The following is a 25,269-nucleotide window of genomic DNA, read 5'->3' as shown; positions in this document are numbered from 1 at the left end:
AAATCATCATTTGTAGTATATAGAAACAAATATGAAAGGTACCAAAAAACGGCCACAATAGGTCAGGGATTTAACAGTTAATACTCTTCTATTTATTCTGTATTTTATTCTATTTTTTCGACATTTGTGTTTTTTCTTTTATTCTGATATTTTCTCTCTTTTCCTAATATACTGTATTTGTACAACTGTTCAAATCGAAATTCTCCCACTGGGGATTATTAAAGCATTCTGATTCTAATTCTGAGTTTAACTGTCATCCTGTTTTGCGAAGCTTCATTTATCTAGGCTACTCCTCCCCTTCTCTTATGTCGACTCAACCCAACTTACTGGTCTTGCAGATATTTGAACAGACTTTATCCCCTCAGCCTCTGACAGATCAACCTGGTTGCCTAGTTGAGTTTTTCTTTTGTGGTTATATTTGACATCTTGGACCTTGCCTGCCTACCGACCAGTCTTTGTAAGCCATTTCTTTATTTGACTAACATACAGTGAAGATTATACTAAATAGATAAATGTAATGCTGGTAATTACTTAAAGAATTCATGTATCAAGTATTATTATGCATGATAAAATGTGCTTAGGTATGTATCATTCCTTAAAACTATGCTACATATTTATGGACACGTTCACAAACATGTCAGAATATACATTATGTTAAATAAGCTGAAATCTTGAGGATCCCCATGTTGGTCTTGATCTGCCTCACAATCTAATCAACTCTTCATTAGTCCTAATTATCCCTACTTAAAATATCCTTTACATTAGCGGATTTTTTTTCTCTGTCTTATGGCACTGACTACCTCTCTCTCTCTCTCTCTCTCTCTCTCTCTCTCTCTCCCTCTCTCTCTCTCTCTCTCTCTCTCTCTCTCTGAATTGAATTGAAGTCAGTTATTCTTTTGTGCTCACAGACAGTGAGAAAGACAAATATGGGCGATCATTTGACTTGGCAGAGGCAATAACAAGTCATCCTGCTGCCTCCCATTTCAGCAGCATGATGACTCCTATTACCTTAAACTATTGTTATTATCATTATCCTGTTTTCAGTCATGAGACACAGCATTTCAAGTTAAACCAAGAACTTCTAAAACTGTATTTGAAATATTCCATTCAGGTGATGCTGACATTTCTTTTGCACCAACCACATGGGTTTTGCTGCTACCAACCTCCACCAACGTTACCTGAATTATATGATTTTAAAAAATATGGCAGAAAGAAAAGGGAAGGGAAACGAAAAAGAAAGGGGTCAGCACAAGTGAAGAAGGGTTGTGAAGGGAAAAACAGATGTTATTCAGCCCCTGCAAAGGATGAAATTTCTCCATTTATTTTTTCCAAGAATCAGTGGAAGACGACGAAAATGACTCCGGTCTCACAATGATCTGAATATGAAGGATTCAACAAACAATGAAACTCAAATTTAAGAATTGATGAAATAAACACAAATATGCCTCCCAATAAATATGGTAGGTGAAAACAGATCTCAGGACCAAGCTGTGAGGAGAGCATTGAAGCACTTGATTATGGTCTCTACAAAACGTCCACCTGTAGCAAAGTTTTCCTACCAATTTCTCAAAACAAAGAAAGTTAAAGTGCGCCTCTGAACCACGTACACTGTGTGAAGGAACTGATAATGTAATGCAAATACAGGCACATATGTCGAAATTATGTGCCTATATTAAGTCTTACATTCCATCACTTTGTTCTAAGTCGTGCCTCTAGTAGTGAGCAAAAATGTAAACTTTTAATTGAAAAAAATTTAATACTTTGCAACTATTACAATGACCCAATTATATGTTGTCTTTTTTTCCAGGTTGCTGATCTAAAGTTGGCAGTGAAGAACTGAGCATAGTTTTCCACATTATGGAGGCTGTTTATAACATTATAAATCTGTTCCACTTCAAGGAAATTGAAATGTCTGTGACACTTTTCCTCATCTTTCTTGGTCTCCTTTACTGGTGTGTAAAAGGTTTGAAATATTCTGTCTGTGATGCTACAGCTGCTACCAGATAAATAATGTAAAAACTGACATACAATACACACTTTCTGGAAATTCAAGAGACTCATTCAGATCACGATTTCGTTATCAGATCAGATGTTTGCAGCTCTACACATTGAGAGTTCTACATTCTGATAATATATCATTGGGAAAATGTTGGATAATTCAATATATTAAATATGAATACAACATTCAATGAACAAAATCACAGAAAGATAGTCTTTTTTGTGCTCTTCAGTGAAAATTAATTAAGACATGCAACAGTAAAGATTAGCTTGCTGAAAACTATTTAACTTAGTATAGACACTCAGTATAGACACTTCACTGTGTTTTTTTCCTTTTTTCAGGTATTCAGTTCACCCTTTCTCTTATCTTTCTCGATGTGGCATAAAACATCCAAAAACACTACCTTTCTTGGGCAACATATTCATGTTTCGTCAGGTAAGCTATTGCTCTCTGACAGTGATCTTGTTAACGTGCGTCCTTATGTCTTTGATGCACATTTTTTGACAGGGATGCACGATCATCAGACAACATGTGTCCCTGGGACACAAACGTTAAATACATACTATAAAAAAATTGATGCTACCTTTTTCTACAATGTAATACAGTGCACCCTCGTTCTTTTGGTGCACTGGAACTACATGCGATAAACAAATTCCGCAATCGAGCAACAAACTATTTATCTTATTATTTACGGTAATTTAAACCTTTATGACCTTTCCCACACTTTTATCACACTTTTGTGTCTCACCAAAAATCTGAGCGTCACGGAACTGAACGCGCTTCCGGATGCTGTCAGCCAATGGAATGCACATACAGTATCAAGTGACTGCCTACCAAAAATATGCGATGAGGCGGAGTTGCAAGGGCGCACTGTATTGGGAAAAAATGCACTTTCATTCGACAACAATATTCACAACTCTTCTTTTCTCCACTTAAATTTCGCACACGGAAATTGCTATTGTGTTTTGATCTTGCACGTTTCCCATTTGAGTTTCTCGTCACGAGACTCACCTGCATGATTCTGCCTTATTAAAATCGACCAAACAGCGACATATCTGCTCATTTCCCATGATATGCTCTGCTCTGTTATCATGATATGTACACACATACGAAGGAATAAACAAACAACCCATGGGCAATTTTATAGAAACATGCTTTGTGAAGGATTTTTAAGTTAATTTTTTAATTCCCCTCATCGTGGTTTTTTGCTATGATCAGGGATGCCAGGTGGCTTTCAGGGCCGAACCATGACTGTTACTGTCATTTACAGCATGTAGCTTCCACAGAGTAACACAGATCAGAAGACATCATATTGTTCTCAGCTCCACCTAACATAACAATAAATATAACTCAGTCAATATGTAGTTGTGGCATTTCTAAGAAAAGCATCTCCAGTTTCTTTATAATTTGTCATCCGGTTTTAGTCTGTCTTGATGTTCTTTCAGAGTTTCTTCTACCCTTTGACTGATCTCATAAAGAAATATGGAAGAGTTTGTGGGTAAGGAGATAAAACCTTTGTGAACATGTTTTTTTTAAATTTTTATACATTATGTTTTTCCATCAGAAAAAAAGCTGTTAGCAGATTTAAGATTGTCAATTTATTAGACTGAGACAAATTCATTTCAGGTATTATATAGGTCGCACACCAGTGGTGGTAATAGCGGACCCTGATATGCTGAGACAAGTGATGGTCAAGGACTTCAATATGTTCCCAAACAGAAAGGTGACTACGTTAACCGGAGCATGCAATATGTTTCTAACTGCGATGTAAAGATAACATATATCTTTTATTATCTAAACTCCCTCAAGGTTATTCGTAAGTACAACAAGCCTTTGTGTAACAGTTTAATGATTTTGAAAAATCAAGAGTGGAAGAGGGTGCGGAGTGTGCTAACCCCAACATTCAGTTCTACGAAGATGAAGGAGGTGAGATTTTGTGTTCATTTATTCAGCAAAAGTTACAATTAACATATAAGACTTCTTATACTTCTATAAGACTTCTATAAGACTTTTTTGAATATCAACACATTTGAAAAGGTCTGTCCAACATGGAAGTGAGAAGCTTAGAAAACAAAAATTCCAACAAAATCTTCTAAAATACTCAGAATAATTAAATGAAAATCCATTTCTATTTTTGGCAGTATTATTTCAGAAAATATCTGGGGGGAATATGCACACAACATACAATTGTACTCATCAATGAGGCAATATAAATTAACTAATGTAGAGGTACTGTATATAAGTACATAAATGGATGACCTAAAACTCAGGCATCCTATCCCAGGTCTCTTTAGCTCTGTATTCCCTACTTATAGATGAGCAGGAAAACATTGACAAGACAACTTGCACCAACTTGAAGGTGAGCAGGTCTCTCCATTGTACATCAGCTGGAGGTGTATCTAGCCACACTGCTCAGTGTGCTTCCCCGTAGTACAGAGACATTGAAGAGACACCACCTTGTGGTCCTACTTAGTAACTACAGCTATTAAAAGTTGCAGCCTTCTTCCTAACAATTATATTGTTAATGTTATTTTTAAATCAATGGAAGCCTTTAAAATTTTGTAGTGTTGACTGTGTTTTTATGTTTTTGCAACAAATTGCAGCTTAAAAATATTTTGATGACAGTGTTTACAGGATAGGTTGATGTGTATCTTCCCTTGTTCAGAAGGTCTGTGCAGATATAAGTTTCAATGTCTCTTCATATTTTCCTGCAGATGAGTCCACTCATTAACACAGCCGTCGATGTCTTATTGAACAACTTGAGTGTTTACGCTGACTCACAAGAGGCCTTCAACATCCACAAGTAATCAGTCATGATTCAAAATACACGATCATGGTGTCTCTTTTCTCAGCCCTCACCATTTTGTTTGTGTGTGCATGTTTCTACAGGTGTTTCAGCTGCTTCACCATGGATGTTATTGCTAGTGTGGCATTTGGAACGCAGCTGGACTCGCAGAACAACCCAGATGATCCATTTGTTCGCAATTCGAAGATGTTCTTCTCCTTTTCTTTCTTCAGGCCCTTCGTCCTATTAAGCCGTCAGTCCAGATGTTGTGTATTGATGTTTATATACAGTACATGTATATGAATGATTAAAGTAGATATTTCAAGGAATGCAGTTAAAGCAACGAATAAAGTATTGATAAGGCATTGATCAAAAACTGGAGATTTTACAATTTTGTTACTTACAAATCCAGAATAACTCGAAATTATATGGGCTTCCCAAATAATTTTTTATTGAAGAGTAAAATTGAATGAATATATGCTGAAAGGATGTTTATATATTTTAAACATAAAACATTTTTACAGGGTGGCGCAGTGGGTAGCACTGTCACCACACAAAAAGGTGGTTCCGGGTTCGAGTCCCGCTCTGTGGGGAGTTTGCATGTTCTCCCCGTGTCTGCGTGGATTCTCTCCGGGTCCTCCGGCTTCCTCCCACCTCCAAAAACATGCGCTTCAGGTTAATTGGCCGGTCCCAAATTGACCGTAGGTATGAGTGTGTGCATGCTTGTTTGTCTGTATCTTTGTGTGGCTCTGCCTTGCACTGGCGTCGCACGCGCACGCCTCATGCCCTCAGTCAGCTGGGATAGGCTCCAGCTCCCCGCGACCCGCAAAGCAAGCAGTTAGAAGATGAAGATGAATGAACATTTTTACATTGTATGATTGTACAGAGATGTGTTCCCCTTTTGTAGTTTGTAATATCGGGTTACTCCAAGGCATTTGTGTTTGTTTGTGTGTCCAGTTGCGTTTCCATTCATCGCGACCATCCTGGAGCGATTCATCCCCAATAAAAAAGAAGACCAAACAAACCAGTTCTTCATCAACTGCATTCAGGAGATCATCAGGCAGAGAGAGGAGCAGGCTCCAGAGAAGGTTCATCTCTTGGACATTAACTTAAATACAGAGCTGCTTAGAGTTTCTGTGCGGTGTTTATATACTCATTTTTAAAAAATTTTATTATTATTTTTGTAGAGGCGTCGGGATTTCCTTCAGCTGATGTTGGATGCTCGAACCAGTGGGGAGTATGTGTCTGTGGAAGATCAGGAGAACCAACTTCACCCACAGGAGCAACCTACCAGACGTCCACAGAAAAATATGACTGATGATGAAATAGTGGGTCAGTCTCATTTCTTCCTGCTAGCAGGCTACGAGACCAGCAGCAGTACGCTAGCCTTCACCTGCTACCTCTTGGCCATCCACCCAGAATGTCAAAGTAAAGTACAAGAAGAGGTGGATGACTTCTTCACCAGACATGTGAGTGTGTTATTCACCTATTTTATATTAAGCTGTTGCACATTCAGATTTAACTTAATGGCCGTTGAGGATTTATAACTAGACACAGCCATAGGACAGTGTTTCATTTTCATGAACCCTGAAAAAAAGAATGACTGACTTCTTCCTCTGTAACTGAATAACATACTTGGAGGCATGGTCTACTCACAGCCTCTGCAAAATCCACTGGACAATTTTTTTTGACAATTTGCATTTTATCTTGTAATTTATATTGCACTTATTTTTTTTGTAGGAGTCGCCGGATTACACAAATATCCAAGAGCTTAAGTATTTAGATATGGTTGTAAGTGAGAGTTTGCGCCTCTACCCCCCAGCATTCAGGTAAATGAAGAGCATTAAATGAGGAAGTTTTTACTACACTTATTACTTTATTGCTCTTTTTATTATTACAGTTACCCTTTCTTGTACAAACACACAACAGATTTTGAGAAATGTTACTATTAATCAAAATGATAATCGCGAAGCAAGTAAGGAAAATGAAAATTGGATCAGGTGTCTAAAGACATGTCATTTTGTGCCACAAAGGTTTGGACGAGACATTGACCATGACTGTATTGTGAATGGCCAGTTCCTCCCTAAAGGAGTGCTGCTGCACATCCCAGCAAGCTTCCTTCACTATGACCCAGAGCACTGGCCTGAGCCAGAGAGATTCATCCCTGAGCGGTAGGAGGCTGTTCTTGAACTAAATAAGCAAAAACATGTCTGTGGCATTTAAATGGAGTACATGCAGTAGTACCTTGAGATATGAGTTTAATTACTGTACATCCTGCGAAGCGGTGATATGTTGTGATTGTCAAGGATTGTGTGTTTGTATGTCCGTCCACCAAATATCTTCACAACCGTTGTAGATAGAAATATGAAACAACAAGAACATTACGCGGGCGGCAAAGGGATGAAAATGAGGTAAAACAGATTGAAGGTGGTTTAGGGTTTAGGGTTGGGGTTAAGTTAGGGTTAGGTTTAGGGTTGGGTTTAGGGTTAGGGTTAAGTTAGGGTTAGGTTCAGGGTTTAGGGTTGGGGTTATGGTTTAGGGTTAGGGTTAAGATTAGGGTTAAGGGTTAGGATTTAGGGTTAGGGTTAAGGGTTAGGGTTTAGGGTTAGAGTTTAGGGTTCGGGTTTAGGGTTAGGTTTTTAGGGTTAGGTTTAAGGTTTAGGTTAAGTTTAGGGTTGGGTTTAGGGTTAGGGTTTGGGGTTGGGGTCAAGTTAGGGTTAGGTTCAGGGTTTAGGGTTGGGATTTGGGTTATGGTTTAGGGTTAGGGTAAGGGTTAGGGGTTCGGATTTAGGATTAGGGTTTAGGGATAGGGTTAAATTAGGGCTAGGGCTAGGGGTTAGGGTAGGGTTAGGGTTAGGGTAGGGTTAGGGTTAGGGTTAGGGTTTAGGGTTAGGATTAAGGTTAGGGTTAGGGTTAGGGTAGGGTTTGGGTTAGGTTGGGGTTTGGGTTATGGTTTGGATTATGGTTAGGGGATAGGGTTAGGGTAGGGTTAGGGTTAGGGTAAGGGTTAGGGTTTAGGGTTAGGGTTGGTTTAGGGTATGGTTAGGGTTAGGGTTAGGATTAAGGTTAGGGTTAGGGTATGGGTAGGGTTAGGGTTAGGGTTAGGGTTTGGTTAGGATCAGGGTTTGGATTAGGGTTAGGGTTAGGGTTAGGGTTAAGGTAGGGTTAGGGTTTGGGGTTAGGGTAGGGCTGGGTTAGGGTTAGGATTTAGGGTTAGGGAAAGGGTTAGGGGTTAGGGTTGGGTTAGGGTAAGGGTTAGGATTAGGGTTACGGTTACGGTTAGGGTTAGGATTAGGGGTTCAGGGTTAGGCCTTAGGGTTAGGGTTTAGGGTTAGAGATAAGGTTTAAGGTTTAGGGTTAGGTTTAGGGTTATGGTTTAGGGTTAGGGTTTAGGGTTAGGGTTAAGTTAGGGTTAGGTTCAGGGTTTAGGGTTGGGGTTTAGGGTTAGGATTTAGGGTTAGGATTAGTGTTAGGATTAGGGTTAGGGCTTCAAAAAACTGTCGAGTCACTCGTATGTTAACATACTACTGTAACTGTATTTTCTGACTAATTTTAATATAATAATTTTAATAATATGACCTAAAACTGAATGCCAACTAAGGTGTGGACATGCTTTGACAAAATCCTAAGGAGTATATTATTCAAAGGAACTCAAAATGTTTTAGAAAACCAACACTATGATTGAAACAAAAGGACATTCTTCCACAGAAGGTTGCTTAATATGTGCCAGGAGAAAAAGCACAGGTATGAATATTTAACAGGACAAGGCCATTATTAATATAACCAGTGAAAGATGTGAAGAAGTGAAAAAGGTCTGGGGGTTTTTGTTGGTCAACAACATTTATTAATGATAACTACATACTGGTAAATTTTTTAGCTATTATTGACATGAACTCTAGAAAAATCAGTGTTTTTGCCATACATCGTTACTTTTGTCTATTAAGTCATCTGGCATTTATTTGCAGTTGTATTTATCATTAACATGAATGTAACACGGTGAATCTTCTGTCATATACAGTATACATATATCTAATACAACTACTCAAAGTTGTAAAATATTTGCGTTAAAACTAAATGAAATACACCTATGGTTAATGCAGCCAAATATTGAATTCTAAATGAATCACCAGATTCACACCAGAAGCCAAAGCCAGTCGACATCCGTTTGTATACCTGCCCTTTGGAGCCGGTCCCCGTATGTGTATCGGAATAAAACTGGCCCAGCTGTTGATCGGGATGGCTCTGGCACGTCTGTTCCAGAGGTTCACCCTTGTGGCCTGCTCTGAGACCGAGGTGGGTCGAACACTTAACTCAAGGACAAACATCTTTTCAAAACTATTTCATTCTACTGAAAGCAACAAACATGGATAATGTTTTTTTTTACTTGTGCAATTCTTTTTATGAGCAGATTCCTCTGGAGTTGAGTGGAACAATCACTATAGAACCAAAAAATGGCATTTTCCTGAAAATTCAAAGAAGAGACTTGGAACAAGGTCCCGGAAGATCCTCACCAGACTGTTAGACGCTGGTAATCATTTTTGGTGGTAGAAAAAAATCTCAATCTGTAGGTCGATGTTGTCACATTATACACTGTACATGAGCAACATTTTAGGCTGGTTGCTTTGTGTGAAAACTTTTTTTATGGGTTAACATTCTATGATAAGATCGCACCTCACTGCATACTTTCATTATGAAATGGGTCAAGTGTGTTTGCAGTTGAACTGAGAAGTGAAGGCGTCAAACGGCACTGCAAAGATCTGTTAATAGTCTAAATTATCCGCAATTAATTTAATGAGCAGATGGAAAAGCATAAATTCAAACTTGTAGACTGAATAATTAAATCAAATTATATGTAACCCAACTCAGTGACAGCAAGATAACGAAAAACCCAAGCCTCTCACTACTTCTATGTCTTATTTTTAGTGCTGTCAGGCAATTAAAAAAATGAATCTAATTAATTACAGGATTTGTAATTAATCACATTTTAATCCCATACCTGCTAAAGGTCCCCACATAAAGAATTTGAATTCTAGGACATTACAAAATTATAGTGCATGACAAATCAATACCAAGAAGATCAGATTTGAAATCCACATTTTTATTTGGTTAAGTGTGGTTTAGAAATGAAATTCAAAGGAGAATTCAAAAATTCAAAAAAGGCCAAGCTCATCAGCAAACCAATTAGACCAGGTGCATTTCTCAAAAATGCAATACAAATACAGTTAAATAAAATAAATTCATTCAGAAATAAAATAAGGCTGAGTCTCAAATAGGCACATAAGCAGACTCTCAATCAAAATGAATACTAAGGCTGACTCAATACAGCAATTCCAAATGAATAGTATAACATGCCTCTAAATAAGGCAACTAAATAGCAAGATGCCAACAGGCTTTTCCCTAAAAGGGTAAGCTAACGTTCAACTCGGTGTCCTTGATGTTTTGCATTTAAATGATGTTAGGCTGGAACTGCGTCGGTGATATGAAGATTCTCTTCTTCAAAAGGTACAAATAATAATAATGGATTATATTTATATAGCGCTTTTCTGGACACTCAAAGACGCTTTACATCGGACCCATTATTCATTCACTCCTCATTCATACTTAAACTCCTTGTGTATCCACAGCTGCCCTGGGGCAGACTGACGGAGGCGTCTACAGCGCAGAATCACTGCGTTTTTGTTGATTGTCCCGTCTTTGTTCTTTTTATGGATAAACTTTCCGCCCAAATGTCCGAAATTGCCTGCCTCGCTCTCCTGTGTCGCCTCCATCTCTGTTGTCAGTCACTCTACTTTTGACTAGTGGCGCAGGTAGGAAGTGACGTCACTGCAGCCTACGGGTCCGTCAATGGGCCAAATTTAAAATGCTTGCGCATTGACTTGCCACTCGCGATTAATTGCGTTAATTTTTATAGCGCGTTAATTTGCAGGGTAATTAATTAATCTAACGCGTTAAAGTTACAGCCCTACTTATTTTATGTAGAATACATGCTGAGGGGGAAAGACCACTATGGGACCTGTAGTCTTGGTTTGGAGGTCATTGATTTCCTTGACCATATAATGAAGAATTTGTTTCTTGATTCTTAATATAGCTTGTATTTGTCTTTTCAGATAGTCCAATGAAAGCTACTACTTCAAGTACAACAGTGTTTTTATTAACAAGGCAACGGAATAAAAGCACTTTCATCCCTTCTCTCTGGATTAAGTCATTTTTAAAGAGCACATTTATCTCATTGAACTGAAAATCCAATTCTTATGTAAAAAAAAAAAGTGAATCACAACAAGTTTTTCAAAGTTTGGGTAAGGGTTAGCAATGGTGATCAGAGTAAATGCATGCACATGTGCACACATACACACACTGCAAGCAATGAAAGTATGCTGTACCATTTATTATTTGCTAATGAACTGGCAGACCAAAGACATTTTCTGTTTTTCGTCCGCTTTCTTGTTTTAAATGTCAGACACAGATCCCTCCATTCAAGAGTCAGATAGATTAATGTAAAGACACAAAACAAAAAGCATTTCAACCAAGTAATTTTCAACTGCAGTGTGGATGTACACATGTAATTCCATAATATTCAACCCTGAAAAAGATCCTTTAGAAAAGTTAATATGACTTATGAATAGTTGATAAGATACTCTGGGTAAATCTGCTGTTTATCATAGACAACATGGATGCTGGGGTCAGTCTCAGAGTCAACACAGCTGTCGTAGTAGGTGCTGCCATCCACTTTAGGGGGCGGCCGGACAAAGCTGCTGTTTCCCACAGTGTAGTCTCCCACCAGGACCAGAGCCACAAACATGAACTTGTTTTGACTGTTGTTACTGCTGGAATATCTGTCAGCACAGGATGCATCTCTGGCAAAGTAGCTCCCTTAAAAAAATTAAAAAAGACAGTATTGCTACAAATTCATGTTTAGAATATGAAATTCCACAAGTATGACTTATTATCTGCTCTCTGATGAATCATTGTAACTTTACTGTTCCCTGACCATAACTCAGCATAGTTGTATTCATTTGTGGCTCCATGCTGTCATTCTTTTATACAACCCCAGATCATTTGTAAATTGATGCATACTGTTTTTATTTACATTTTATATAGCATCTGAACGGTTTTGAGAAAGGGTTTGTGCATTCATCATATAACTGGATTGGCAGCTGAAGATGGTTCTTACTACCTTTGCCATATTGCATGCCGTAACCACCACAGATCCTCCAGTCAAAGTTGTGCTCACAGATTGCCTCAATGAGAGGCTCATTGGACCCGTGGAACAGATGCAACTGATTCACTTCCTTCCCCCCTTTCCTCTTCATCATATGCTCTTTCTGCCTGGAAACACAATATTGAAAACACAGATGTACTAAAGTGCAACAAAAGCCTTGCTTTCACTTATGATTTATGTTATTATTTTTCTTACGTAACTTCATCTGAAATGTCCGTTTTTGGTTCATAACAATTCCTGAGAAAATGACAGCTTAAAGCTCCTTGGCATTGACAAAAAGTGGTTTTAGCCCTTTTCTACTGAAAACAGCTGGTGTCACATTTAATGCTAAGGGTGTAGTGAATATTAACCACAACAGGGAGCTGAAGCTCATTTAAAGTTCTGTAAAACCAAGGAGAGCTGATGTAACTAAGACTTTTCTGGAGGATCACCACACACCTTATTACAACACAAATTTAACTGTAAGAGGTTTATAATTTACCACTGAAAGACTTCCCACAGAGAGGGGTTCTGGATCCTCTGGATGTTGTTAATTCTACTTCGGGACATGGTGTGTTTGAACAACACCTCAATCATATTGTATTCGTTTCCAGATTTTGAGAGAGGAACAAGCTGAAAGACAACCGTACAGTACAGAAACACATGAAGGACCAAAACACAGTAAGAAGCTGAATATTAAGCACTTTGACCGACACTGCAAAAATACCTTATATCCGATATTTGGCAGAGAATTTTTGTCCCAGTGGGATGGGAAAATCTCAGATGTGGAGGAGCTGGAACTGTGTGATGATGCACTGCAGATGCAATCAATAAAACTAGTGTCACTTGATCACACTATGTTGGATGGGTAATTCAAAATCTCTCAAAAGGAAATGAAAATACCTCTTAAGCACCAACTCTACATATTGAGCAGACACGAAGCAAGGCCTCCTCCTGATATCTCTCCTTGTATTGTTGTTCACATTAAGTTGATACATCTGGGCTGTCAGCGAATCTGTGAATCGGAAAATACACTGCTGACTGCCGACACCAACTTCAACCTCGTCTTCTCTGTCTAACGAGTACATCTTCTCCAGGGTTTCAGATGTGACAGAGGCCGGCGTGTCATCAGCATTCTAAAGAGGCAAAATCAGAGTTAACAAACTATGATATTTTGTCAGTGATGAAACAGGAAAAATTATGAATAATAAAGGAGGGAAATCGGGAGATTGAAATGCACATGTTTTTTTCAACTGAGGACCAGAAAGAAGAGAAATAGCAACTTGTTACAAGTTTGACTGACCTTTCCAAACTCCAGCCATGTACCACTGTTGTCTTTCCAGTACCAACACCACTTTGTTGTAAGAATAAAGTGGGCAGGCTTTGTGACAGAAGAGGGAGTTGACAGACGACGAACTGGAGACTCTCCATATGTCATTGTCATGAAGTTAACTGATTGCATAACAGAGGATGGGGAGCTGAAAATAAGTAGGGTGAGTCAATCAGCGATTTCTTTAAATAGAAAAAATGCTGAATGTGAATCTCAAGTGTATATGACTTGATCTATTTGATGTTACACATAGAATATCGTGTAGTTTTCAGTGATTTCTCACCTGTGAACATCCTTTTGTGGATCACAGAAGGCCTTCTCTATGTCCTCCATATTTGGTAGGTCAACCCAGGTCACAAAATCACAATTTAAAATCTGCCATCTGTAAGGCAGGGGCCAGTGTACGTAATTACACCTCTCTGTTAAAAAGCAATTAAAATACACAAAACAGTGTTAGACATCTGGATATCATCTGATCGCACAAATCTATGCATGAGAAGTCACAAAGTAATTTCTGTGTTACCTTTATTGCAATTTTTGCGAATGAAGTACAGGCAGATTTCTCCCTTGTTAGCATCATCTGTGAGGAGTCCTGGGATGCAGCTGGAGAACTGTTGAGTGGCGGGGTCTCATTGCAGAAAACACAGAATGTTTAAATATACTGTACAGACCTAAACTATCTATAGATAATAATCATAAAACTGTGTCTTTCTTCCTTACCAAAATCCCCAGCGACCCGGGCCCCCTGTTGTGCCATGATGATGAGTTTATTTCTGTAACTCTTGAAAAGGTTTTCAATATTTTCTTGACTGAACCCTTGGAAGATCTTCATGTCTTGGCCATCGAAATGATGAGTTCTCTTACAGGAAGAGCCAAAACTGCAGTCGCCCTGGAGGTAGTGCTGGCAAACATGAAGTTTGGTGCAGTAGGTTTTGAACCTGCATGAACCATGCAAACCATCGCCTTTGTTGTAATGTGGGCAAACCTGGAGGGGTTAACAAAAAAAAAAGACATTTTACAAAAAATAACATCAGTTCATTCAGAAAAAGGAAGCATTCTCCACACAGCAAAGACTCTCCAATTCCCATCTCTGTGTTAAAGTATTTCCAGGTGAACTTACCTCAGGAAGAATATAAGGATCATTCTGCAGTAAGAGCTGGAACAGCTGATTCTCGGTCAGATACTGAAGGTCATATCTGCTCAACAGCTCTTCATTGTGTGGAGAAGTCAGGCTATGGGGATTTTTACATCTGGTTCTGAAAATAATTAAACCGAATTAAAAATTTCAGTCTAGACTTACAGTATGTGCTTACTCATGGGTTACAGTGTGTACAGGTACAAAACTGGGCACAGAGGTTATCTGCTCTAGGGTCAAATGGGGTCATTTAATACAGTTCCTGTCTTTACATCAGATCAGGTTGAGTGAGGGTCCTGACACAACACTAGAACCCATCTGTGGAGCGAATGGTTTTAGATTATACTAACAGTAATAATCGTCTGTATAAATGAAAGTGCTGCTGGTTTAAATACGCTTCACACAGCCTGTACACGTAGCACAGTAGGAGGCTACTTACCCAAACGTGCAGCCTCCACAGACCAAATACCTGCACAGGTGCAGCTTGTCGCAGCGCAGACAGCCTTTCTGCTGGCAGAGCCGCAGGCTCGTCTTCGCCACAACCACACTGTCCGGTCTGATGGTTCTACCGGGGAGAGCCTCCTGTGTGCCCTCCTGGATAGCTACCCACCCGCTCTCTGAGTAGAAGCGCTGCAGTAGCTGTTCCGCAACAGTGAAACTCTTCGATAACTCTTCATCCAGACGCCTGTAGTCCAGACTCCCCTGGTTGTCAGACAAAAGCTTGATGATGAATCTAGAAATATGTGAGACCATCTTGAAGCGGCTTCAGCTGCGCTGCGGAGACCGTTCCTTCTGCGCTAGCTCCCGACGGAATCAGGCGGTGACGTCGCTTAAAATGAAAGTGAAACCGACGACGCGAAGTTACAACAGCGTTTCCGTTGAGCGCCAATAAAGCCAATTGAGTTTCGATTAAAATCAAATCAAAAAACACGACGTTAATGTAAAAAGTAATGATTAAGGATCGAAAGTATGTGGAAAATATGAATCGCGGGCTCTTTTGTTCTTCCGGAAAAGTTTATAGTTGACACATTTCCGTACGCTCTTGAACGCAACACGGGCCGTAGCAACCACGACACGGGGTTCGGCGTACCTTAGCAACCATGGAGGATGGGCTAACAGTGACGGAAGAAACATTCAAGGAGGCCGCACAAGAGCAAAAAGAACTATTCTATAACCAAGTCGAAGAGCTTAAGTAATAAAAATTGATATTCGGTAATACGAGTTTATGCGAGAATAGCTCCACTGTGATTTTATTTTACGATAAAATAAGTCTATTGCCATCTTGTGCCACTTGCTAGCGTTGACCGGTGGACGCCATGCTAGTTCTGTTGTTTCGCTTTATGGCGAAAATAATGAGCTAATTAACAAACCCTAGAGTGTCCGGAAACAAGTGTCTCTAAGCAATTAGTCAAGATTTGTAGAGGTGTAGGAGAAGTGTCACGTAATTATATGTCATTTTACGACTAATATCATTCAAGTTAAAATCTTCTATTTATGAGGATAATTTTGGAGACTATATTTTGGATCCATAATGTTGCAAACGCTTTAAAGTCTTTTTATACAATTAGGATTTCTTTTCCTTGTCTTTAGTAAATTTAATCTATTTTTGATGTTGATTTCCCCCCCAAGACGCTCCAATGCAGCTCTACGGGCAGAGAATGACATGTTTGAGCGCTTCATTGGTCGCATCGTGGCCCCTGCAGGAGGAGGTGGTCTGGGGGCAGCAGGAGCCTTCGAGCAGGAGGCTGTGGTGAGTAATTATGGACTGACTGTAACAAGCTGACAGTTCAGTCTGACCAGAGACACCTCTTCACTATAAATACTAAACCAGAAACACTAGGGAGAACCATGCTGACTGTGTACACAGGGAAACGTATTGTGTAGGCTTACATTACTGAGATTGGCTGAAGGAGGGACAAAATGAATTGCCATAAGCTTTTAAACACTCCCACACATTCCTACATCCTGCTGTATATGCTTGTGTGATTTGTCAGGGTCATGAAACAATGTGGATATCTCGGTCCAACATATCAAACCTCCTTCACCAGCTGACCTTGGAACAAAAACTCTTCGTGGCACAGAAAGAAGTAACAGAGACAAAACAAGACCAAGAAAAACTCAAGCAAACATATGAGCAAATTCAGGACAACTACAAGGTTACAATACACTCCTACACAGAGAAATAAGAAATAGAAAAAGACAACAATTCCAAGAAAATATACACGTATACTTTGTTTTTCCAGATTTCAATGAAAGTGGCAGAAATACGTCTTGCTGAAATAAAGAAGGCAAAAAGTGAGTTTGAACGCAGGCTCCTCAAACCAATAAGTTATGGCGGGTTGAAAATGAAGGAGTCTGAGAAGGTGCTCCAGTTCATTGGAGACAAGTCAAAGGTAAACCTGGGTTCAGTATAGTGACGTCAATCTGTGCAAAGTGGTAGAAAATTAGATTAAGGTTCAGCATTTTTGTCATTCAATACAGGTTTGCAAAATGAATTGCATTTTTCTTATGTAACCATAACATACAATTTTATTGATTCCAAGTAATTTCTATTAACTGAATAATTTGCACACTCTGCACACATTTAGAGATTTGGTAGGACTTTCAAAGGAAATTTGGCAGGACACTTATCACATATCATTTTTTTGTCCTTCAATTTGATCTGATATATCTGGTTAAATTATACAAAAAGCTGTCAGATTATATAATTTATTATTGTTCTCCCCCTTTCCATGTAAATTAAATCAGTTCACCCATTTGGAGAAACTTAATATGAAGAACCAGGAACTGAAGGCCCATGAGAAGAAGCTCCAGCAGCAGCTTCTACAGAAGAAAGAAACAGGAAAGGCTGAGTACGAGGTAGTGTAGGGGTACATCCATGGAGGTTAAGACAGCTGAAATGAAAGATCATTTTCTCTGCTGATTGTGTCATGATTGAGTTTGACTATTGCAGGGGATGCAACTTCTTATTTTCTCTGGTTAGTAAATGGATCAATTTACAGGACTGTGTGTTGCCCTTAGGAATTTTTCCAGGAGCACAGTGAGCAGAGGGTTGAAAAAAACTTGGACGAACTTCAAGTGAACAATCTGAAAATACAACGTGTCCTCAGTTCACACAAGGTGACTCATCAAAAATGTGTGGGAAGAGAGAGAATTTTGTTCAGTAATTGCCTGTACATGTATGAAACCACATTTACAGGCTTGTGTATATTGTGTATATTGTGATTGTGTATATCCAGGTCTGTTTGCGTCACCAGGAGAAGCTGGAGACTGTAACATTGGAGTCCGCGCAGTTGAGCCATGACATCAACAACAGGAAGCTGATGCTGGAAAAAATGGAGAAGGAAATACAGTATGCTGAGATGGTTTGTCACTGGAATTTTTTACTACAAATGAGGTCCTTTAAATATGATTATGTTTACTGATCTAGTGTAAGAACTCATGAAATTAGAATCAAATCAAATCATATGAATCAGTTCCTTTTTTATTACCCCTTTTTTCTTTGTTAAACTTCCATTTTTAACTATTTCACATCTATTTGATTTTCTCTCTTAAGGAGCGATTGAAGGCAGAAGCTCTAAACCAACACCTGCGCCGCCAGATGAGGGATTATCAGGCTCCAAACATTACTGATTACATGCATATCAAGGACAAGCACAAGAAGCTGCAGCAGAGGATTCACACTTGGGAGAGGAAAATTGCAGTTGCTCAGGTAAACAAGTCTTAAATTCTTTTCTGGATTCCTTGTCTTTCTTGTAAAAATATTTTGCTCAAGTTGTATCATATTCCCACTGAGATCTAATCTCTCTGAAGACTGTTTCATGACTACAGTATATCCAAAACAGCTGACTCTCATTTTTCTGTTTATGCCAGATGGTTTGGAAGATGCATGATAAAGCCGGGAAACAGCAAATCACTGTTACTCCTGCATACAGTGCTGAGGCCGGAGTTAGACCTGCAAGACACCCAGTCCCAGTAAAGCTCCCCTACATAAGAGAACACAGCACATAAAGAATCAACCCCCCCCCCCCCCCCGGATCCAATTCAAAAGTTGGAAAATGTAGAAAGAAAGTAATACACCATTATGTAGACAATACGAGATGTTCTGTAAACATATAACCTTTTATCTCTATTTATTATCCTTAATCAATTTTGTAACCTTAGCATCCCTCTGTACTAGTCTGGACGCTCTTAGTGACCAGGCAACCATTCAAATATACCACATTCTGGTAGTCATTTCATTCAGTTCTTTAAAATGTTATTACAGCTATCAATGGATTTCTTCAGGTGTGTGTTTACTCCCTCTGTAGTATGAGGTGTCTCCCTAAGATGATGTCATGCTGTCGTCAAGTACAAGTACTTCAGACCTGTACTGTCATGAAATTTAAAATAATTCTGCTGTATTAATGTGGACTGTAGACTTTTTGTTTGAATTTAGACAACTATTTTACTCCATTTATCTGACAGCTACAGTTCCTAGTTAGTGTACATACAGTTAGTGGTCATCTAATGACATACAGTATTAAGAATTGTTTAAATACCCAAAAGTAGCTTCATGTTAAATACTGTATATAGCACTTTGTGGGTGAAAACAGTAGCTCTGTGACCTCATAGTTTTAAATACACAGCTTTTACTGAATGCAGTCATCTACTTCTATTTAAATGATCTTGACAATATTTCCACCAATAATTACAGATTGATTGATTCAGTTTAAAAAGAAGCACAGGAAGAAAATACACCTCGGACTTGACAAACTATGTCCTTTATTAGAAAGAAATCCTTGGAGGTATTAGCCCTCAAAGAATTCTAAATGTTATGATGTTACATGCCATATATACAGTTATATACATAAAAGTGCAATGTCACAATGGTTAAGCTGTAACTGTAAAATGGCAGCATTTCTAACTCTTTCGCTGCATTTTCAAACACGGCATCGGACATGAAAATGCAACGGTACAGAATGTCAGAAGTTCCTCGAAACATTTCAAAGGCACTTTCACAAGTACATACTAGAGATGTACGTAACACCACAGGGTAGCTTAAAGCCTACGGATGCCATGATGGAGTCCTACGGTTGATGATGTTAACATGACAATAGCACACTTTTCACAACTAGCTTCATAACGTAGCTGGGACACCGGAATCACTGGATTTAATCTACACATATTGTTGTAAATCATTTCTACCCAGAAACATAAAACAATATAAAAATAACAAAAGTAAGTAATCCAGAAAATCTTCTTTCTTTTGATTATTATTATTATTATACATATAATATCTGTCAAGTCAAAGTCGTGTAAACCTGCTGAGAGCATTACTTATTAATTACAACCCTAGTATTTTCTCTGTGTTATCATGCTAACTAATTTCTTGAGGACATGCGCCCACTTGTTATTTTTACAGTACAGAGGTTATTTTGAAGAACACATACAAGCGTGTAGTCACACAGGTGGAGCTCTGGCACGTACAGCATTACGGGGCTATTGCATTGAAATCATTACTTGACCTGGATGCGAATGATCTGACAAACATCATCTTTAACTGCAGGCAGTCCACACTGCCAATCACAAAACACATCACTGACATTCTCTCAACACAAAACTGACTAGAGGGACAGAAAAAGCAAGCTTCAGTTTTAAGTGACGTAGTCCAAGAGAAGCATAGGAATCAGGATGAGGCTTTTAACAGTCATTAGGTCCATGGCTACTGGCAGCACTTCCACAGGGTGCTGCCGTCTATATACACACACACACACACACACACACACACACACACACACACACACACACACACACACACACACACACACACACACACACAATATAAAGAATACTTACATCATATATGGAGGGTCACCATGCTTTAACTTGTACAATCGTGTCTTTGGAAAAATAGAGCCAAGTAAGGCATTAAAAGAAGCTATGGCATGTGTTCCACAATATGATACCACACGTGTTGAAAATAATTTAAATGGGGGATGATATATCATCAGACTTTTTCCACAATGTTCCACTTAGCATTTGACGATGCAAAGGCATAAATTATTAAACATATTTAATCCCTGTATCATAACTTATTTACCAGGAATTCAAAAATATATTTGAAATGTTAAAACAAAATTCATTATGAAGTAGTGGTTTTATCCATTATTCATGTTATTCCAGGCATTGTGGAAATATGTTCAAATAAATTTGAGTCAATCCAGCACAGAGGTGATCTTTGTATATTTCTGAGACACAACAGATGGTATTATCCTTTCCAAGAAAAGCTGCAGAGTTACCACACAAGCAAACAACAGCCTAATGCTATCAGTTAACAAAGTACCGTAAGTTTAAAGGGCTCCTCGGGCCCGTAATCAGTTTAATCTTCAAAGCATTCATCGCCAGCAGCACCTTTATAATATTTGACATTTGAAATCAAACAGTCAGCAAGGCTGAACCAGTTTGTGACCCCTTCAAATAGGCTTCTCAGGTAAGAGCACAATCTAGATGTGAGGATGCCACCCAGTTCCCACCCAACTCCAGGTTTACCAGTGAACAGCAGCTACTGAACACGCAGCATGTTTTCTTCAAATATACACAGTTCATGAAGATTAACTAAACTAAAAGTCAACTAAACTAACTAGTGAACATTTTCTAGGAGGAAGCCTTTGTGATTTGTTGTTACACTTTTTTTTAAAGGCATTTGTTAGATAATATTCTCCTAAACATATTAACACATAACTGTGTACATGAAATTGAGACAGCATTTCTCCCTACAGATGATAGTGTAAATCCTGCATTCATTTTTCTGTCCTCTATATTCACCACAAGGAGGGATCCTAATCCTCTCCACACCCATGTATTTCACACTCTTACACATTACTTTCCATCTATAAAGTGTACACACTGGTAACACTTTGCAGCCAAGCTGACTGGAGAGTTTTCATTTGACATCTCTGGCCCTTGACCCAGAGGTTACATGGTGCATGACTTGTCCAAAGGGTCCTGAGGAGCTGGGGGTTGGGGTGCCTGGCTCGACTTGGGCAGGACCATGGGCTTGGGCCTCAAAGCTGGGGGTTTGAGCTGCATGCCCATGCGAGGTGCCACCAAAGGCTTGAAGGTGCTCATGGTATCACTAGACGAGCTGGTGCTGCGACGGATGGGAGGCTCAGTGTTGGCGGTGGATCTCAGCATAACGCCATGGATTGGGCTGAGGGACTCGCTGGGGCAAGCCAGCGCGGGACCCCCACCGCTGCTGTTACCGGAGGTCTGCCGCTGCTCCAGGGTGTCCAGCACCACATCAGGGGCGTGCTTGGCTGAGCTCTGCCGTTCCAGCTCACGCAGCTCGTTCAGAGCAGTGTTCATGGTTTCTTCTATGTCCTGTAGAAGACAAAAAGAGACAAACTGAGTGGTACAGAGAGTAGTGGCAATGTGAAATGATGATAATAATGCAGATGAGGACAAAGACAATCAGGACAGTTGGGGTTGAAAATGAGAGAGGAAATAAAAAAAATAAAAATGACGTCATATGAATAGCACAGTAACGTAATAAAAGGGAGAAGACATAGAGTGTTACTCTCCACCACCACTTCTCCTCTGCATACTAACTTTGATAGCAGGGAGATGCAGAGACGGAGGGATGAGTTCACCTGAGCATGCTCCCCTTAGGCAGACAGACAGCCCCGCCCAGTTTTTAACAGTTCTGCGTTACCTCTGCTTACGATCTGCAAGTATGTGACGCCTTCCCATCGGCAGAGCTAAGAACATGGACGCTTTAACGCACATAAATTCAGCGTATTTTACACTAACTGTTCAAGTTTCCATTTTATGCATGGTTACTGTAATACTACACAAATATCTAGAAATGAGTCCCAGTGTGGAGCTGTGCTCCCTGCTGTCTGCTGCCTGTGAAGATAGTCTTTTGCGTGTATTTAGCACACAGACACATTTGCAGCCAGAGGAACCAGAAGACAGGGACTGACTATGTTTTTACAGCGCAGGGCAGGGCTTTGATGGTGGAGGGAGCTGCGGTTGGTTCGCCGCTCGTCCCGCGCTGACCTGTGCGATGGTCTCCGGGTCCAGAGCCTTGCCCCCGTGGTGGCGGTGAGCATCAGCAAAGCTCGTGTACTGGCCCGAAGAGGTAGAGCGGCGGATCGGGGGACTCTCCATTTTCTTGAGCGATTCGTGACGGCTGATATTGGTCAGGCTGCCGTGGCCAGTGCGACGCCGACGTTCAGGGCTGTCCATAGGCATGTGGTTGTGACTCCGCAGTATATCCCGTGGGCTGAAATGGCCAAGAACAGGGGAGCCCATCTCTGGAGTGCAATGTCCCCCGTGACTATGCTGTGAGGGATGCACCATGCAGTGAATATCGCTGGGACGGGCTGGAGGACGACGAGACGGGGGCTCGGATCTTTTCTTGTGCCTGCTAAGAGAGAAGAGAGGAAACAACGTAGGAAAGTAATTATTTATGGCACTACAGTGTTCACTTTCAACATTAAATACAGACATCTCTTCTGAACATTGCATCTCTATTCAGAGTTGTCTCTCATTTATTTATGGGCCTGCCTTGGAGCTCACTCTGAAAATAAAGTAATCCTTCTGACACTTAATCCAAATCGGTTTCACAAGGTTTTTCATATCCCCATATCTGGAAGGCCATGCTGCATCATCAAACATCAGTACTGTCAGAGGAACCCTGAAGTTAGTGTCAAACAGCTCATTTGGAGAGTGGGCAGGAGGGACCTGGAGATCTGCCAGTGGAGGGAGGCCTGTGGTTTGTCAGAGCAACAAAACATCCTCACTGGGAATAGCATCAGTACAGCTATCCTCTATCTGAACCTGGACCAGCACGGGACCATACACACAATCTGACACAAACATTAAAAACATGAAGACAAAGCTGAGTATAAATGCATGCTCTGGTCGGACTCATACATGTTGAGTTATGCATGATGTTTGTTGCACAGGAACATCATCTCCTTTGAAGCCATTCTATTGCTCCATTAAAGGCCAACAGAGCAGCACATCCTCCTCACGGCGGCTCTAATAGGCTGTGCTCTGCATATTTATGAGAACCAGCACTACAGGAGCAGCAGATAACCCGCGTCAAGAGCTGTTATGTTTTATCAAATCAACTTTCATCACTTTCTGTCTGGAAGCTAGACGAATGAAATAATGATTAAGTTACTTGATATTTACTACATGACACATGAAGAATTCAGATGAAAAGAACTGAACATGAAAACGAAATTTAAGAAACCACTGGCGTATTACAGTTTTTCAGTTGGTATGAAGAAGCGATAATTACCCAACAGATTAACTATTTTAACTGCTTTTCTGTCTGTATTATTGGTTCCCTGTGATGATAAACAAGCAGCAAATTTCATCCCCTCATCACTTCACCGAGGCAAATGGATACATTTGAGTTTAAGCCCAGCTAATGAATATGGTCTCGGTCATTATCACTAAGATTTAGAGGCAGCTTCAAATGGAGGACTATGACACTTCTGTTTGGCATCTATTGCATCATTTATCAGAGATTACCTCTCTTCTATGGGAACTACAGTCTCAGGTTGATCCCAGAAATATTTGCTTATGTAAGACTCTGAAACTCATACCTAATGCCAAACACTGAACAAAATGTGGTGTGATTTAATGTGGAAAAAATACTCTAATGACTACTGATGGTATTTAAGACAAAAACAGAAAATAAAGATGGATGTCGAGGTGCTGGATGTCTGGTGAGAGAAAACATTTTCTGACTACAATGACAAATCCACCAGAGTAAACAACTGCAGGAACCACGGAGAACCAGCAGAGAGAGCAGTCTGCATTCTCACCACTCGTCACCCTCAGTCACGAAAGGTACTGCAAGTTGTCATTGGCCACCCCACCATTTGTTCGCTGTGTCTTGTCAAGTAATAAGGAGAACTAGAAACCAGTCAGCCAATAACTCCACCGATGAAAATGTTCTCCTGGCTATGTTAAATAAAATAGCACAAGGAAGTAAGAATGTACATTTCCTTGGTTATTATTATATTAAAGAGATTTTTTCATGCATGTGTACTTTTAGTATGTATCTTTCTGGCAATATTTTTACCTTTCAATTTTGAAAGAAATATCCACAGTTACCCCTCTTCACATTAAAAAAAACAACCTGATAATAAATAAATAAGGCACATTAATTATTTTGCATCACTCTGCATTTCCCAAAGACTGATTTGAACCTAAATGGAAATGAAAATTAACATAGAAATAAAGATGATGGATGAAACAAGATGACAGAAGTTAAAAATGTAAGTGGAAGAAACAGGCAAGAAACTCAAACATGGAACAGCACAGTGCTATTCCATAAGGCGTGATGTCAAAACCTTCCTGTCCACTTTGATATTCTCTGCAGGTGTTCTGTTGGATGCAGTGACACCTCTCCATCTCTCCCCACTATTGTAATCATAATGTTCACCTCCAAACGTAAACTTTAATACCCTAGAATTGATGACTCTTCCTGTTCTCAAGATCTACCCCAGAAACAAATAAAAAATGAACGTCCTTCTCTCCAAAACAAACCAAATGTCACAGCCATCCTGTTTAACTGGATTGCCATAATGAAGCCAAACTACCAGAAGTCTGTTGAGTGTGTTGTTGATCAGAATACCAAGGCAAGAAAAATATCTAAATAAAGCTCAGTATATAAATAATTCAACACTCATGAATGGAGGGCAGAAACGTGAGGGGGGGAAATGATAGGCAGAAGAAACGCAAGTGGTGGAGGTCAGCTGGGAGCTGGTGAAAGCTGGACTGTGTTGAGACTGACTTTGGGAGTTACAAGAACTTCATT

At 39.7% G+C, this 25,269-nt stretch overlaps 4 protein-coding genes across 12 annotated transcripts in view; 2 read left to right on the top strand and 2 right to left on the bottom strand.

Moving 5' to 3' along the window:
- Positions 1–347: 347 nt before the first annotated feature.
- Positions 348–10,972, top strand: LOC137594584 (thromboxane-A synthase-like). Its single transcript, XM_068314177.1, has 15 exons — positions 348–457; positions 1,808–1,952; positions 2,341–2,434; positions 3,445–3,497; positions 3,626–3,722; positions 3,809–3,925; positions 4,714–4,802; positions 4,889–5,037; positions 5,742–5,872; positions 5,972–6,253; positions 6,525–6,613; positions 6,818–6,955; positions 8,915–9,077; positions 9,193–9,312; positions 10,892–10,972. The coding sequence occupies exons 2-14, from the start codon at positions 1,858–1,860 to the stop codon at positions 9,304–9,306; spliced, it is 1,611 nt and encodes a 536-aa protein (XP_068170278.1). The 5' UTR covers positions 348–457; positions 1,808–1,857; the 3' UTR covers positions 9,307–9,312; positions 10,892–10,972.
- parp12a (poly (ADP-ribose) polymerase family, member 12a) lies at positions 10,914–15,313 on the bottom strand. The gene is made up of 11 exons (XM_068314176.1): positions 14,887–15,313; positions 14,433–14,568; positions 14,033–14,297; positions 13,836–13,940; positions 13,596–13,731; positions 13,286–13,460; positions 12,886–13,118; positions 12,710–12,797; positions 12,485–12,615; positions 11,959–12,110; positions 10,914–11,654 (listed from the first exon to the last, which is right to left on the bottom strand). The coding sequence occupies exons 1-11, from the start codon at positions 15,198–15,200 to the stop codon at positions 11,398–11,400; spliced, it is 1,992 nt and encodes a 663-aa protein (XP_068170277.1). The 5' UTR covers positions 15,201–15,313; the 3' UTR covers positions 10,914–11,397.
- LOC137594585 (cilia- and flagella-associated protein 263-like) lies at positions 15,056–19,081 on the top strand. 5 transcript variants are annotated; one of them, XM_068314182.1, is made up of 9 exons: positions 15,056–15,190; positions 16,077–16,197; positions 16,442–16,603; positions 16,691–16,840; positions 17,196–17,306; positions 17,469–17,567; positions 17,687–17,812; positions 18,004–18,159; positions 18,321–19,081. In XM_068314182.1, exons 2-9 carry the CDS (start codon positions 16,111–16,113, stop codon positions 18,456–18,458), a joined length of 1,029 nt encoding a protein of 342 aa, XP_068170283.1. In that variant the 5' UTR covers positions 15,056–15,190; positions 16,077–16,110; the 3' UTR covers positions 18,459–19,081. The 5 variants fall into 5 exon arrangements, with proteins under 5 accessions (XP_068170283.1, XP_068170281.1, XP_068170280.1 ...); XM_068314180.1 differs by lacking the exon at positions 15,056–15,190 and adding an exon at positions 15,483–15,639 and having other exon boundaries at positions 16,496–16,603; XM_068314179.1 differs by lacking the exon at positions 15,056–15,190 and adding an exon at positions 15,483–15,639 and having other exon boundaries at positions 17,705–17,812.
- Positions 19,082–19,191: 110 nt separating this feature from the next.
- srgap1a (SLIT-ROBO Rho GTPase activating protein 1a) overlaps positions 19,192–25,269 on the bottom strand; it is a 72,140-nt gene continuing 66,062 nt past the window's right edge. For 2 of the 5 annotated variants that reach the window (XM_068314170.1, XM_068314173.1), the window contains exons 21-22: positions 22,488–22,857; positions 19,192–21,809 (exon numbers count right to left, since the gene is read on the bottom strand). In XM_068314170.1, coding sequence (XP_068170271.1) covers positions 21,405–21,809; positions 22,488–22,857 — 775 coding nt within the window. In that variant the 3' untranslated portion in view covers positions 19,192–21,404. Of the gene's footprint in view, positions 21,810–22,411; positions 22,858–25,269 lie in introns of all 5 variants that reach the window. The other 3 variants (XM_068314172.1, XM_068314174.1, XM_068314175.1) reach the window with 2 other exon arrangements.

Source organism: Antennarius striatus, chromosome 4 (genome assembly GCF_040054535.1).
Source record: "Antennarius striatus isolate MH-2024 chromosome 4, ASM4005453v1, whole genome shotgun sequence".
NCBI lineage: Eukaryota > Metazoa > Chordata > Actinopteri > Lophiiformes > Antennariidae > Antennarius > Antennarius striatus.
The sequence above is the reverse complement of the archived record's forward strand: the minus strand, read 5'-3'. Positions and strand labels throughout refer to the sequence as shown.

Coding starts and splice junctions, on each gene's coding strand:
- LOC137594584 (XM_068314177.1), top strand. CDS start 1,858: ATGGAGGCTGTTTATAACATTATAAATCTGTTCCACTTCAAGGAAATT. Junction 6,614..6,817: donor CTCTACCCCCCAGCATTCAG/GTAAATGAAGAG, acceptor TGTGCCACAAAG/GTTTGGACGAGACATTGACC. Junction 6,956..8,914: donor GAGAGATTCATCCCTGAGCG/GTAGGAGGCTGT, acceptor ATGAATCACCAG/ATTCACACCAGAAGCCAAAG.
- parp12a (XM_068314176.1), bottom strand. CDS start 15,200: ATGGTCTCACATATTTCTAGATTCATCATCAAGCTTTTGTCTGACAAC. Junction 13,119..13,285: donor CATGGCTGGAGTTTGGAAAG/GTCAGTCAAACT, acceptor TTGCCTCTTTAG/AATGCTGATGACACGCCGGC. Junction 12,798..12,885: donor GTAGAGTTGGTGCTTAAGAG/GTATTTTCATTT, acceptor TTGCATCTGCAG/TGCATCATCACACAGTTCCA.
- LOC137594585 (XM_068314178.1), top strand. CDS start 15,548: ATGGAGGATGGGCTAACAGTGACGGAAGAAACATTCAAGGAGGCCGCA. Junction 15,640..16,076: donor AACCAAGTCGAAGAGCTTAA/GTAATAAAAATT, acceptor TTCCCCCCCAAG/ACGCTCCAATGCAGCTCTAC. Junction 18,160..18,320: donor GGAAAATTGCAGTTGCTCAG/GTAAACAAGTCT, acceptor TGTTTATGCCAG/ATGGTTTGGAAGATGCATGA.